Consider the following 16,912-nt stretch of genomic DNA (forward strand, 5'->3'; position numbering starts at 1 on the left):
AAGACGACGGGCGTATAAAAACTTAAAAATTTTAAATTCGACATTTACCTATTATGTTCCAATATCCAAAATCTAAATACATGGTTAGATTCAGCATATCATAGAACCCCAAGAATTCAATTTTTGATGAAATCAAATAATATTCAATTTTAGACCCTTTAGACCTCAATGTGGACCAATTTGATAACCGGGCCCAAATATTAGAAATCTAAATACATGGTTAGATTCAGCATATTGAAGAACCCCATATATTCAATTTTTTTTTTAAATCAAACAAAGTTTACTTTTTCACCCTTTGGACCTTAATGTAGACCAATTTGAAAAGGGGACAATACTGTGCAATTGAATATTTCTTGCTATTGCGCAAAACTGTGCAATTGAAAATTTCTCGCTATTGCGCAATATTGTGCAATTAGATATTTCTTGCTATTGCGCAATACTGTGCAATTGAAGATTTCTTGCTATTGCACAATACTGTGTAATTGAAGATTTCTTGCTATTGCGCAATACTGTGCAATTGAAAATTTCTTGCTATTGCACAATACTGTGCAATTGAAGATTTCTTGCTATTGCGGAATACTGTGCAATTAAAAATTTATTGCTATTGAACAATACTTAATATAATACTTTTGGACCCCAATTTGGACCAACTTGAAAACTGGGCCCATAATCAAAAATCTAAGTACATGTTTAGATTCAGCATATCAAAGAACCCCAAGAATTCAATTTTTGTTAAAATCAAGCTAAGTTTAATTTAGGACCCTTTGGACCTTAATGTAGACCAATTTGAAAACAGGACCAAAAATTAAGAATCTGAATACACTATTAGCTTTGGCATATCAAAGAACCCCATTAATTCATTTTTGATGAAATCAAACAAAGTTTAATTTTAGACCCTTTTGGCCCCTAATTCGTTGGGACCAAAACTCCCAAAATCAATCCAAACCTTCCTTTTGTGGTCATAAACCTTGTGTTAAAATTTCATAGATTTCTATTAACTTATACTAAAGTTATTGTGCAAAAACCTAGAAAAATGCTTATTTGGGACCTGTTTTTGGCCCCTAATTCCTAAACTGTTGGGACCAAAACTCCCAAAATCAATCCCAACCTTCCTTTTGTGGTCATAGACCTTATGTTTAAATTTCATAGATTTCTATTTACTTTTACTAAAGTTAGAGTGCGAAAACCAAATGTCTTCGGACGACAACGACGACAACAACGTGATACCAATATACAACCAAAAAATTTTCAATTTTTGCAGTCGTATAAAAAACGAAAATATGACTTAGTTAAACTTAACATATGTCTAATACTCCATATCAAGATGGATTTAAAACCCTATCTGTCTTCTATTCCATTATACAAATGTAATAAATAAGTAACAGGTTCTTTGATGTATATCAATTATCAAGGTACAGCAGGTAAAATAGTGAAGGTTGAACAAGCACAGTAAGTTTAAAAAGGTTTGTGTGCAATCATTATTGCTATTGCTGATCAATAATTAAAATGGTAATTCTTATTTTTCAAAAATCTATTCAAAAAGCAGTTTTCACAAAAATAAAAAAAAAAATAGTTTAAAAAGGCATAAACATTTGTACATCTGATAGGGACAGATGGTTCCCCATCACTCAAAAAAAGTGGTTTAGAAATGAAATACATTGTATAGCATGTTACAATACCTCTCTTTTAATGCTGTGATCTATATGAAATTCTTTAACATGTTGTTTTCTGGCCTCCTGACTAGCGAATAATCTTTCACAATGTCTGTACTGACATTTCTTGTATTCAAATACCAATTGTTTCTTTGTGTGATGTTCAGTCACATGGATTCTCAAGAGTCGGGCACATGTGAATGTCTCAGTACAGTTCCCAAACTTACATGGATAAAGCTGTAAATATAATTGGTGATTATTTAAATGCATCTATCATTCCATGGATAATGTTAGTTGGGTGACTAAGAATTTAAAAATTCCACCTAATACAAATTTGTAGGCACTTTGACAAGAGATTACAATGAACGAACAAAATTAATCAAGAAAATTTATATGCACGCTTGCTTTCGTATGCTTGAATACAATTTCTACAAACTTTAAAATATTATTGGGATTGAGGAGTTCAGGTTTGCTTTGATTTTAAAAAAAATCTGGCTTGCTGTCCTAGAATTATGGGACTTTTAACAGTTCATAATAAACTGATCTAATCACAAACTAATACATGTAAAATAAGCAAATGTTTCAAAGTCAATAGACCATGCCTTAGGGGGCAGGGCCAAGTAATCTCCATGGCAATGAATTGTGTCAAAGCTTATACAACTGTTTACAAAATATGATTGACCTAGCACTTGTGCTTCCCCAAAATATAGACCTAATAACAAACTAAAACATTGTAGATGCTGCTGCTGCCGCCGCCAGAAACAGCATACATTTTTGTACCTATGTCTCACTTTTTGACTCTGTCAAGGCAAGACAATGAGAAACAAGAAACACTTATGAACCATATAAACAAGCAACAACCACTGAACATTAGGTACCGTACTTAGGACAAGTGGGTTTAGGCTCGAGTTGGATTTATAATTTTCAGGTTTGGCAATCAAGATCTAGAGTTACCATATGTGACTTTCAACAGTCATATTCAAAGCTAAGCATATCCTATTGCAAGTTCTTCTACTGAGTTATTTGACTATCTTCTGATTATATACCTTCTCAACATTCTACTGTGGATTCATTATTATTCGTTGGATATCAATTTTCGTGGTTTTCGTGGGTAGAGGTTAACCACGAATTTAGATGTTCAATGAACTACCATATTTTCTATTAGGTTGTATGAAGACTTTGTCAAAACCACGAAATCACATATCCACGAAAAAACAGATTTTATGCAATCCACGAAAATTGGTACCCACGAAAAAAAATGAATCCACAGTATTTTATCTCCAAGCAAATTCTTTGAACATTGAAATTTTGGTAAAGCCTCAATTTAGCATATAAACAAAAGTTTACATAATTATAAACATATGTACAAAGTTTTCATTTAATGTGACCATAACTTCATAGTAAATTAAGGTAACAAATTTCTTTTCAACTGATACAGGATAGACGAGCAGACAGATGGACACACTTACCAGTAAACAATATACTACTGTAGGTAAGGCATAAACATGGCATTAAATACAGGATAGACGAGCAGACAGATGGACACACTTACCAGTAAACAATATACACCTACTATTGAAGGTTAGGCATAAACATGACATTAAATTTGATGGTTGAAGTCCCATAACTCAGGACAAATCAGATATTTTTTAAAATCTTTCAAGACTCAATTGATATCCACTCTGACTCTACTTCTCAATTATAACACCTTTAACTAAAGGCAGTATGTTTATGATAACCCAAGAGTACATTACATGTTAAAACTTACTTTTTCCTGTACAACTGGAATGCAATAGTAGTTGAAGTGTTCCGTGTGACATGTGAACTGGAAATATGGTCCGGTCAAGTTAGGTAGAGGATGGTGTACTAGAATGGCATGCTTAGCTAGTGTTTGACCATTAGGAAAGGTAGCTGTGGTCATCTTCTCTCTCAAACAGGTGTTACAAACAAATAAAATACTTTTATTCTGAAAAATAAACAAAAATATATATTTTGACAAATCTGAATCATACAATGACTACATCTGGCAAATAAATAAGTTCAAAAATGTTTACTTTGTTTTTATAATATTACTGCCAGAATTAAAACAGGGGATTATTTGCAACTTGACTAAATTCTAGTATACACCGAAAGTGACTGAATAAGCATGACTAAAAGTAACGTAAAGGTAAATCAACCAGATGCTCCACAGGGCGCAGCTTTATACAACCGCAGAGTTTGAACCCTGAACATTGGGGCAAGTTTGTACACAACATTCAAGCTTGATACAGCTTTGAATTTGGATTGAAATTAAATAGTTGACACAACACAGGTTTCTGACACATAATGAATGTGGTCTAAGAAGTTAGAACTTAAACTTAAAAATTTTAAATTTTAAATTGGACATTACCTATTATGGTCCAATATCCAAAATCTAAATACATGGTTAGATTCAGCATTTCAAAGAACCACAAGGATTCAATTTTTGTTGATATCAAACAAAGTTTAATTTTGGACCATGATTTGGACCAACATGAAAACTGGGCCCATAAAAAAAAATCTAAGTACATGTTTAGATTCAGCATATCAAAAAACCCCAAGAATTCAATTTTTGTTGAAATCAAACAAACTTTAATTTTGGACCCCAATATGGACCAACTTGAAAAATGGGCCAATAATCAACAAGAGTGCACACACTGAAATGTCTCGCCTTCTTTACTAATCATTGATATCATGTTGATAGTCCTAAGTATAAAGCTTGATTACAACTGTCACATAAACTTAACATTAACCAAGATAGCTAAACAAAGACCAATGAACCATGAAAATGAGGTCAAGGTCAGATGAACCATGCCAGGCAGACATGTACAGCTAACAAAGCTTCCATACAACAAATATAGTTGACCTATTACTTATAGTTTAAGAAAAATAGACCAAAACACAAAAACTTAACACTGTGCAATGAACCGTGCAATTGAGGTCATGGTCAAATAAAACCTGCAGGACTGACATATAGATCATAATATATTTCCATACACCAAATATAGTTGACCATTGGCATATAATATAAGATAAAAAGACCAAAACTTAAAAACTTAACTTTGACCACTGAACCATGAAAATGAGGTCAAGGTCAGATGACATCTGCCTGCTAGACATGTACACCTTACAACCATACCATACAACAAATATAGTAGACCTATTGCATAAAGTATGAGAAAAACAGACCAAAACACAAAAACTTAACTATAACCACTGAACCATGAAAATGAGGTCAAGGTCAGATGACACCTGCCAGTTGGACATGTACACCTTCCAGTCCTTCCATACACCAAATACACTAGCCCTATTACTTATAGTATCTGAGATATGGACTTGACCACCAAAACTTAACCTTGTTCACTGATCCATGAAATGAGGTCGAGGTCAAGTGAAAACTGTCTGACGGGCATGAGGACCTTGCAAGGTACGCACATACCAAATATAGTTATCCTATTACTTATAATAAGAGAGAATTCAACATTACAAAAATTTTGAACTTTTTTTTCAAGTGGTCACTGAACCATGAAAATGAGGTCAAGGACATTGGACATGTGACTAACAGAAACTTCGTAACATGAGGCATCTATATACAAAGTATGAAGCATCCAGGTCTTTCACCTTCCAAAATATAAACCTTTTAAGAAGTTAGCAAACGCCGCCGCCGGATCACTATCCCTATGTCGAGCTTTCTGCAACAAAAGTTGCAGGCTCGACAAAAATCTAAGTACATGTTTAGATTTAGCATATCAAAGAACCCCAAGATTTCAATTTTTGTTAAAATCAAACTTAGTTCAATTTTGGACCCTTTGGGCCCCTTATTCCTAAACTGTTGGGACCAAAACTTTCAAAATCAATCCCAACCTTCTTTTTATGGTCATAAACCTTGTGTTTAAATTTCATAGATTTCTATTTACTTATACTTAAGTTATGGTGCGAAAAAACCAAGAAAAATGCTTATTTGGGCCCCTTTTTGGCCCCTTATTCCTAAACTGTTGGGACCTCAACTCCCAAAATCAATCCCAACCTTCCTTTTGTGTTCATAAACCTTGTGTTTAAATTTCATTGATTTCTATTGACTTATACTAAAGTTAATGTGGGAAAACCAAGAAAATGCTTATTTGGGCCCTTTTTGGCCCCTTATTCCCAAACTGTTGGGACCAAAACTTTCAAAATCGATCCCAACCTTCCTTTTCTGGTTGTAAACCTTGTGTTTAAATTTCATAGATTTCTATTAACTTGTACTAAAGTTATAGTGCAAAAACCAAAAGTCTTCGGATGCTGACGGACGACGACGACGCCAACGTGATACCAACATACAACCAAAAATTTTTCAATTTTTGCGGTTGTATAAAAATTCAAAAAGCAGAAAAGGTTTTAAGAAATCACAAGATTCTTCTTTTTTTCAAACTGATTTATTTCTGTTTCACGACTTTTTGTACTACTGCATGATAATTTTGACCAAGTTTTATACAATAAAAAGCAAAAACATCCTTGTAAAGACAAGACAATTATTTATAATTATGCTGAAGAAATAATGTTCTTGTCATAACCAGGATGCTGTTGTCCTTTAGTAGTTTGGATTAATGAGGTTTTGAGACAGACTCTGACAGTCCCAATTGTTTATCTATCCAGCTTAATAGAGCAAGTTTGTAGTGTACTGCAAGAACATCTTGGTTCACTTGACTAATTCATTTATATATCAACACTAACCTCTTTGTGACCAATGTCATCCTGAATGCTACCCTCTGTGCCATGTTCACTTTGTTGATTGGTCAGAAGTTCTGTCTCAGATTCATTTGTGACCTGTTCATCAATCTCCAGTTTGACAGGAAAAGCTAGCTTTTCAATTTCACTATGATCTGTGGCAATCTGAAGTTCATGTTCTGAACTTGTACTTTCACTTAGTTCAATACCAATATTCTGATCCATGATGATGTGAAGACTATTTTCTGAATTTTCGCTTTGTTGACGCTGATATGTAACTACCGGTAACATAAGTTTATTCTCTGAATTACTGTCCCTCTGCTGACTACTGCTTCCGCCATATTCAGTATTCATGACAACTTCCTGTTTAGTTGGATGACTTAATTGTCTCATCACATGATAATCTGCAACAGAAGTTTTCTGTGGTTGGTTTTCTTGTATTTTTCCAAATTGTTCATTGATTGAATGTAGATATTGGACATCCTTGCCTTGTAAATGGAAGTTGGTGGTATCTTCCTGTTGATATGTCTTATATAACTCCTGCATGTCTCTGATATCACAAACTTTCTGTCTGTTTCTATGAGGTTTTCTCTTAGGAATGTGTATAGTATTGTCACCTTTTTTACTATTAGGAATGGTAGTTGACTGTAGACCATCTTTTATTGTAGAATGATAAATACTATTCTTCAAGTAACTTTGCTGATCCTTAGATAGTTGCATCTTGCCACAAGAACTTTTGGTATGACTATGTATTGGGGATACCATGCTCTCATTTTGCTTTTTCACTTGTGCAGGTGCTAACAGAATTCCATTGTGACTATTGGACTTTTTATTTGGATCTGATAGATCAATAGGTAGCTCTTGACTGCTGTTATAATATTCTTCAATGGTTTTGATATCTTTTTGAATTGGATCCTCTACTTGATGTTCCACAGTTTTTGCTGAATTTAAGTTGTCCTTCACCTCTGTATTTGGTTTACCTAAAAGTGTGTTGTTTTTTTGAGTCGAAGCAATTTGTTCCATGCTATCCTTGCTGTCAACCAGATGTTCCTTTGGATAACATTGTAGTTGGCTGTTCTTCTTGTCAATTTCTGGCTCACTGGTTGGTCTTAATTGTTGATTGTCCTTAATTGTATCACTTTTTTGCTTTCTTGCAAAACACTGATGTTGGTTACCCTTTGTATCAGATGTTTGCTCTTTGGTATGGCACTGAGCTTTAATATTATTGGCATCAAATGGTTGTTCAGTTGTATGGCACTGTTGTTGGCTGGTCTTGGCTTCATATGGTTGCTTAGTGATATGGCACTGTTGTAGGTTGTTCTGGGGATCAAATGGTTGTTCACTGGTATCAAACTGGGGTTTGTTTCTCATAATATCATATGGTTTTTCATTGGTATGGCACTGTTGTTGGTTGTTTTTAACATCACATGTTTGCTTATTAGTATGGCATTGTGTTTTGATGATCTGTTCATTATATGGTTGTTCACTTGTAAGTAACGGTTGTTGGTTGGCTTTGTTGTTCTCATTATCACATGGATTTTCACTGGTATGGCACTGTTGTTGGTAGTTCTGAGCATCACATATTTGCTCATTGGTACATGGCTGTGTTTTGATGTTCGGGTCATCACATGGTTGTTCACTTGTAAGTAACTGTTGTTGGGTGGCTTTGTTGTTCTCAATATCACATGGATGTCCACTGGTATGGCACTGTTGTTGGTTGTTCTTCGTATCACATGGTTGCTCATTTGGCTGTTGCTTGGCAATACTTTCATCTCTTGGTTGTTGTGGGGTGCAATTTTTATCATTTGATTGTTTTTTAGTGTTATTTTTATCATTTGGTAGTTGTTGGTTGTTAGTGTTGTCCCCTGAATGTTGTTGGTAGTCCAATTGGTCATTTGATTGAGGTATGGTGTTACTGATGTAACTTGATTGTGCCAGAATGTCATTGTTGCCAATTGGCTTTTGTTTGGCGTTACTGTTTTCGATCCTTTGCTGTTTGGTATAATTGTTGTCACTTTGTTGTGGTTGGATATAAGAGTTATCAATCAGTTGTTGTTGAATGCTGTTATCATTGACCAACTGTTCCTGGATGTCAAGGGCATTACTTGGTTCATATTGGTTGTTACTTGACTGAATAGCAATGTTGATAATTGGTTTTAGTTGAAGGTCTTTGCCATCATTTTGTTGTTGTTGAATGTTTTGACTTTGACATAATTGTTGTTGAATATTACCTGCTTGTTTATTTGCCTGTTGGACATCAGTGCTGGTTTCTGGCTGTTTGACATCAGTGCTGGTTTCTGGCTGTTTGACATCAGCGCTGGTTTCTGGCTCTTTGACATCAGTGCTGGTTTCTGGCTCTTTTACATCAGTGCTGGTTTTTGGCTGTTTGACATCAATGCTGGTTTCTGGCTGTTTGACATCAGTGCTGGTTTTTGGCTCTTTGACGTCAGTGCTGGTTTCTGGCTGTTTGCCATCAGTGCTGGTTTCTGGCTGTTGGACATTAGTGCTTTTACCCGCCTGTTTAACATCAATTCCTGTTATTGCCTGTTGAACATCAGTACTGTTATCTGCCTGTTTAACATCAGTGCAGGTACCTGCCATTTGGAGATCAGTGCGGCTACTTGCCTGTTGGACATCCATTCCAGTTATTGTCTCTTTGACATCAGTGCTGTTATCTTTCTTGTTGACATCAATGCATTTTTCTTCCTGTTTGACATCATTGCTGTTATCTGCCAGTTGGACATCAGCACTGTTTTTTTCCTGTTTGACATCATTGCTGTTTTCTGTCTGGTGGAGATCATTATTGTAACATGCCTGTTGGACATCAATACTTATATCTGCCGGTTGAACATCAATTCCAGTTATTGCCTGTTGGGCATCAGTACTGATACATGCCTGTTGGGAATCAATTCCAGTTATTGCCTGTTGGGCATCTGTGTTGTTATGAGCCTGTTGGACATCATTGCTGTTTTCCGGCTGTTTGACATCAGTGCTGGTTTCTGGCTGTTTGACATCAGTGCTGGTTTCTGGCTGTTTGACATCAGTACTGTTTCCTGCCTGTCTAACATCAGTGATATTACATGCCTGTTGGACATTAGTGCTGTTATCTGCCTTTTGGAGGTTAGTGCTATTGCCTGCCAGTTGTGCATCAATTCCGGTTATTGCCTCATTGACATTAGTGCTGTTACCTGCTTTACTGTAAATGGTTTCCTCAGCATTTTTTCCATTCTGTTTACAATTTTTACTTATTGTCTGTTCATCATTTATTAATTCTGTCAAATTATGGTCCTGGTTTTGGTCACATTGTGAAGGTATGAACTCCTGACCTCCATTCCTAGAATTGAATTTTATTTTGTCATCATCTTCACCAATGCCTCCATTTTCTTTACATGTTTGACCTTTTAATTTGACTTTCTTATCAGTTTCCAATGGCAGCAAATTCTGATCTGATGTGGTTTCCCAATGTGTTGTCTGAAATACAATATTTTTTTAAAATACAATTTACATGTATGTGTTATATTGTTATGTAGGAATATGTTACAATACAAATTAAAATGTATGTATAATATGCTGTTACATAAGAGTATGCTACAATAATTTGTAACTTCTACTAATAAGTTGTAGTAAATATGAGTGAAATCAAAGCATCAAATAACAAAGTATAAAATGTAAGTTTTCTACATCATTATTCCCACGCTATAAATCTATTCCCTTTACTATGATAATATTGAATGTGTGTGTATGCACATGATAAAATTAACTGTTGAATAATATATTTCTGTAATTAGGACATACCAAGTTAATTTACTATCTTTGGTGTTGCCATAACTATTTTTGAAACATACAGATAATAATATTATAATTAATTTTCTCATATGTTGCAGACATAAAGTTAATTTGTTTTGGGTACCTTTAGAGTAAGGCACATATATCCATGATGTAAATATAGATATTTTACAATTTAATTTGGAAGAATTATATAGCAAATAAACTGTAAAACTAGATGTGATATAAGATCACAGATACTCCTGCCTGCAACAACGTAGAAATCGTGAGTTTGTTTAATTATTATAGTAGTCCAAAACATTCACTTTAATTTCAATTATTTTCAAAAAGGGGTTCTTAGTTTATTATCAGAAAGCCATAGCATTATTTACTTTTCAAACAGTCAAGTATCATTAATCTGAAATTGTCAAAGTGAAAACAACAAAAATCAAACTGAACCAGCCTTAAGTAAAGTAACTAACGACTATTGAATAATTGTTCTCTATTGGGTTCACATTTTTAACAAAAACAACAGTTCATGGCTCCATAATAACATTACATATAGGTTTCATTATGATACGTTATTTTAATTGGCTAATAGCAATTTCGTGTCATTTAATATTAACATTCATATCAAAATAAAATGTAACATTCATGATGACGCAAGAATTTACAATAAAGTGCACAGTTTAATAAAAGAAAAACTTGATAGAAATCTGTTTTCATGATCCGAGGAAAAAAATGTAATTACAATGTATAAGTATTGAATGCTTCTGTTCTTGGTCATGGCACCATAAAATATTGTGTAAAGTAGATAAATGCGTTATGTATAGATCGTGTTTATTCAAATCTAGCTATATTGGTTAACGACATAATACATAAGTGTCAGGTAGCAGCACTAACATTTATGAAATCACCCTAAATTCCAGTCAGCTTCTTTAAGTAATTTTTTGAGTTGTAAAAGCATTGACTGTGCAGGCATTTTTAGAATTAAGTGCTTCTGCGCTTCATACAAAATGTACTTTGGTCAATGCTTATACACCCAAATAAATTTCCAAAAAGAAGCATTCAATTCTTCAATATCATGTAATGCTAATTTTGTTGTTTTCTTAAATGTTTTATCCTTAAATTCAATTCCGAATGATTCATCAACCAAGATAATGTACTAATCTAAATTATTTACAAGAATAATATTACTTTTAAGTGTAAATTTATATAAAATAAAAAGAGAATTTGTCCATGGGACACAGATGATACCCTGCTTGTGTATCATATAATGTTATATAGGAACATAACTCAAGAATGGTAAAATGAGGCTACCAAAATTTGTCCATGCTCTGAGTTTTGTGGTAATAAGTATAATTGAATATAAGTTTCATAACATTTGGTTGAGTCAAACTTAAGTTAAAGAACAGAATAGAAAAATTCAGCAATTTTTCCATTTGTAAAGAGGCATTACTCCAGAATGGTTAAAGTGACACCACCAAAATTCAAACTTGATCTGTATTTTGTGGTTATAAGCATTGTGTGTAAGTTTCATAACATTTGGTTGAGGCTAACTAAAATTAAAAAATGGAAAAGAAAAATTCAGCAATTTTTCAATTTCAATTTTAAACAGGAAAAAAATCAAAATATGTAACAGAAAAGTACATTGTATATTTAAAGTTTAACAGATGTGACATTAACAATTTATTGTTAAATACTTGAAATCAATCAATGACCATTATTCCCTTACAGATGACATACAAACTCAACAAAACCAACTGAAAAATCTAAGGTCAACTTTTTTAACTTTTTAAAGGTCAAGGAACAGTAAATGGGCTATGTCACAAATTTTGGTAATATTTTGCATACAATCTTGGCTCGTTAATTTATATTTGAAAATTGAAAAAAAATTATGCCTTTACCTCTTATATTTACTGAAATATCAAAGTTTGAATTCTTTCAAAATATGTACCCATTGCAGAAGAAGGACATAACATAGACAAAGTTCATAAATTATCTTACAATCATCAAATTTCTAATCCTTAATACATAGATAATTTTAAGAATGTTTTTCACTGATTTTATGTGCTTTCTATACAAATATTCATCTATTTCCAAAATTTTCAAAATGCAATAAATTCCTGTAGAAAAAAGGAAATGATATGATTGCAAATGAAATCTATCAAAGTTCAAATTTAGTGGATATTAACCATTAAAGATATACATATAATATCATATATGAACAAACACTGACTCAGTTACTCCCAACAAAACCTCAACTTTTAAGTCAAAATCAACATGCAATGCTATTTTAGAACAATACACAATTCAGTGTAAGACCTGATCGACCTAATTATTTCTAATACTGTCACTTTGAAACATCTTCATCAAATAACATACAATTACATATTCTCTTTAAGTCAGAGGTAGATTTTAGAAAAATCTGATAATATTGAATATTGTTTTTCAATTGTTTGTAGCCTTGGTTACCAAACAGACTGTGCTTACCTCTGATGATGTGATTGTGTCATCAATGTCTCTGTTCATGTCAACAAGAACACTCAAATAGTGTCACATCTAATATTTCCTGAAATTAAAACTATCAAATTCAGTTTTCAGTTTTTACTCCATGCAACTTCTTTCATTTCAAAGAGATAAGTGTGGAAGTTTCTCGCTGCATTGAAGACCCATTGGTGGCCTTCAGCTGTTGTCTGCTCTTTGGTCAGGTTGTTGTCTCTTTGACACATTCCCTATTTCCATTCTCAATTTTAATTTTACATAGGTATATATTATTTACATTTGTTTTCTTATTATTTACATTTGTTTTCTTATAAGTTTCATTTCTGCTTCATTTTCCTTTAACTTATATGTTTATATACTTTGACAACTATATTGATCAAGAAAACTTAATATACAGTAAAATAAAACTTGATCATGAGATCAGGTGCCCCTTTCTGATTTTCTTAACCAATCATAGTTGACCTATTACTTACGATATTTACCAACAAGAAACAAAACTTTAACATGCATGAAGAAACTGCTTTCTTCGTCTCATGGAACTATATATCAGACAGATATGTATACAACAATGTTAGAGATTATAACTGAGCAATAACACATTGATCACTGAACCATAAAAATGGGGTCAAGGCCACTTGATATCTGTTTTGATTGGATAAATTCAATTTTATGGTTGAAGTTTAAAGTCATTGGCAACAGCATTTATTTAAATAGAATTATTTTTGAAATTTTCAAGATATTGTACTAGATTGTTTTTGATAAGTTAGTACATTTATACCATCAAATGGCATAATTGTCCCCACTGCAAAAAAAAACCCTGTTTTATTTGTCTATATTTATGTAAAACGTATTAAAAATTCTTTAAATCAATGAACACTGTATAGTGTGTTGGCAAAATCAAACAAAAATGGTTTAATAAATTATCTTTAAATTCTCATTCCACTATAACCAATCAATAAATAATTCAGAAAAATGAATATGTTAGTGCCAGCTAAAATATCTATTTCAATTATATCAGTTAACACAGGGAATAAAAAAATATTTACAAAGTGAAATTCTTTTGTGAAAAAATAATAACAAAACTTCCCATTGATCTCATTAAATGACTGCAGCAATCCCTCATGTGTTGTAGTTACAACAGTGTACAAAAATAAGGCTGTGAGTTTTCTCTTTTGAATTGTTTTACATTGTCATATCGGGGCCTTATAGCTGACTATGCGGTATGGGCTTTGCTCATTGTTGAAGGCCATATGATATCCAGGGGATTCACTTTAGGGAATCTATATATTGTATTACAGCCGATTGCATTGAGTGTGTAGGTAAAGATAATATCTTTGATTAGCTTGCTTGTTAGCTGAACCGTGAAGTCATTATTCGAAGAAGGGTAGTCCTACAGACAGATAAATTGGTTATCTGTTGGACTAGTCTTCTCTTAAAGGAGGGTAGTTTTTCTAATCTAATAATGACTTCACGGTTCAGCTAGCAAGCAAGCTAACCAAAGATATTTCCTTTACATACACATTCAATGCAATCGGCTGTAAAGATTTGTTGGTTCTCTGTTATTTGTAAAAAAAAAAAGTATAAGCATATCATTTGTTGTAAAATAGTTAAGTCATGCTAAATAATTTGAGATGCTTTTTCCAATGAATACATTTATAAATATAGATTGATCACATATCTTACAAACAATGGACCTGATCCTATAATTAGTATTTATCATTTAAAAGGAAGTATAATATATCAATCGACAACAAAGCAATTCTTAGAAAAAATCTATAAATTTGTTTAGAGAAATGAATAAATCAATCTTATGTATGATATCATATTCTCCCATTGTATGTGTATTCCCTGAGACTACTATGTGTTATAGTAGTCTCAGGTATTCCATACAAATGTGCAATCTGTTTAAAGAATATTCATTTCATAGAACTTAAACAATTATATATCTTTTTAATCTTATTTAAGTTTAGAATCATTATTCTATTTATGTATGCAAAAAAAATCTGTGACATCACTCATTTACTGTAACATGACCTTAAAGGGGCACTAGTTGTCAAATTCGTGGTCACCGATTTGACTCAAATTCTCATATTTGATTTATAATAGTGTAAAACATTTATCCAAACTATCAAAAGTCTAAAATAAACAGTTTACAGAGCATGGGGTAGATAATATATAGGTTCGTTTCGTGTGTATTTTAGTCCAGACGCCATCTAATTAACTATCCATTTGACCTCAGATGACCATATAAGCGATGTAAACATGAATGAAGATATGAATACATTAAACCAATAGTGCAATTGGAATTTTTTTTAGGTCTGTTTGAGTTTATTTCATAGATTAAAAATATATGTTTCTCATTGTTTTAACCATATAAGAATGATTTTATATGGATCGAATCAGTATTCAAATGATTTACCGTAGTTTCACTTTCATTGTTGACATTCTTTTTCTTTAAATAACCAGTACACGTACAATGCATGCGTTGTCAATCTCTAGCAAGGGGTTAAATTGAAGTTCACATGAATACGGATTTAATGAGGTCGACTAATTCACTTGCAAGTGAATGAGTAATTATCAATGTTTCTTTCCTTAATTTGACAAAATTGAACCATTTTGGCTGCTAAAAGCAAATTATTATTTCACTATTTCACTTTCATCATTGATTGAACAAAAAAAAATCTTACTTTAGTTTTTTTATATATCTCGTAGCTAGTGCCCCTTTAAGCAGTGTGATCCAGGAGTAGACTCAAATGAAAAGCTCCTTTTTTTTGGCATGATATCACAGTGAGAAAATAAACATAAAGAAAGAACTAGTAATTTCTAGTTTTTTTTCTACCTACGTAAAGTTAAGAATTCAGGAAGTAATATATAATAGTAATAAAGTACCTGAATTGTTTCTACGATTTAAAATTCAAAGTAGTCTTCATAAAATTAGTTTTTGAAAATGTATCTATCTTTGAAAAAGTAATAAATATAATACCTGTGTTAAACACTGATATCATCAACAGCTATTGATATTGTGAAGTTCAAGTCCCAGGAAATCAGTATTACATCAGGCTTAAAAAATTTAAATGCCAGGATGTGCAGAAATGAGAATTAAACTCATTGGAAAGATATATGGATTGATCTTGAAGCAACATATTATTGACAAAGAAGACTTTTGTAGACTTAAATAAAATAAAAAATATTTTAAAATTAAATGTTTCAATCTGTTCTGGTTTATTTGGTAGAAAAGTTAACTTTCTAGATGACCTTGACTTTACACAAAATTATAAAATTACATTTGTATCTTAAACATCATCATGCACCATTTATTCTACAGTGTATTTCAAATATCATTGAAATAAATTTGAAGTCATTTTAAAACAAATCCTATGCTCAAAACTGAACCTTGAAAGATCCGGTTTGTCTAATGTGAATTTGACTATTACCTAAAAAAATAATCAAGTTTGAAAAATTATCCGCCATTCATTTCCTATTCCATCTTTATACAATTAACTCAGAGTTTTCATCATTGTAACCAAACTGTAATGGTTTCAAATTTCTTTGATTTCAAAAGTCCTTTGATCTTTATACTGTTTCCATTTTAAGTACCTGACTCATGAGTCCTGTGTAAATGAATTAGATGTGGTCATACCAAAATTATAACCCTGGTAACGTCACTGTACCCAAATTGCAACGAGTACCCCAATTGCACCTATTTAGCTAAAATAGCAATGGAAATCTTACAAGTTTTCCTAGAGACTAAACAATTTGTATTCTAATGAATTGATACTATGCACGTCTTTCAAAATAGGTAGGTAAATATATTCAGATATACACCAAATGTTCAAAGTATATTACAAGCATCCAATTCTTGAAAAATGAAGAGTAAGCAAAGACTAATATCCAATTATTCAATTTATTTGAAGAAATTAAACAAAAGATTTGTTATTCAACTTGTGAAGATGCAAATTTAAGCATGGATGCAATTTGGGTACTCCTCATAACAGAAATATTGATCCTTTGGAGGTCAGTTCAGACCAATTTTTTGTATGATTCAATATGGATTCAAAATCAAATTGGTGAAACCATATAGTAAATAATGATGCATCTACAAAATAAACACATAATTGACGTAATTTGTCAGCAATTTCGAAAAAGTGCTTCCACCATGAATACGAGTACATTTGTACTAAGTTTTAAGGTTGATACTACAAAAACTTCATGGCAAACTTTTAACCAAAAAGTCTGACCTGAAAATGTACGAATTTCAAAATTTT

At 32.4% G+C, this 16,912-nt stretch overlaps 1 protein-coding gene across 2 annotated transcripts in view; it reads right to left on the reverse strand.

Moving 5' to 3' along the window:
* LOC143080863 (uncharacterized) overlaps positions 1–15,679 on the reverse strand; it is a 33,158-nt gene extending 17,479 nt beyond the window's left edge. The window contains exons 1-5 of one of the 2 annotated variants that reach the window (XM_076256964.1): positions 15,631–15,679; positions 12,636–12,714; positions 6,384–9,848; positions 3,421–3,618; positions 1,680–1,889 (exon numbers count right to left, since the gene is read on the reverse strand). In XM_076256964.1, coding sequence (XP_076113079.1) covers positions 1,680–1,889; positions 3,421–3,618; positions 6,384–9,848; positions 12,636–12,674 — 3,912 coding nt within the window. In that variant the 5' untranslated portion in view covers positions 12,675–12,714; positions 15,631–15,679. Of the gene's footprint in view, positions 1–1,679; positions 1,890–3,420; positions 3,619–6,383; positions 9,849–12,635; positions 12,715–15,334; positions 15,444–15,630 lie in introns of those variants that run through there. The other variant, XM_076256963.1, reaches the window with a different exon arrangement.
* Positions 15,680–16,912: the final 1,233 nt, after the last annotated feature.

The sequence above is a fragment of the Mytilus galloprovincialis genome, chromosome 6, assembly GCF_965363235.1.
Source record: "Mytilus galloprovincialis chromosome 6, xbMytGall1.hap1.1, whole genome shotgun sequence".
In the NCBI taxonomy this organism is placed as follows: Eukaryota; Metazoa; Mollusca; class Bivalvia; order Mytilida; family Mytilidae; genus Mytilus; species Mytilus galloprovincialis.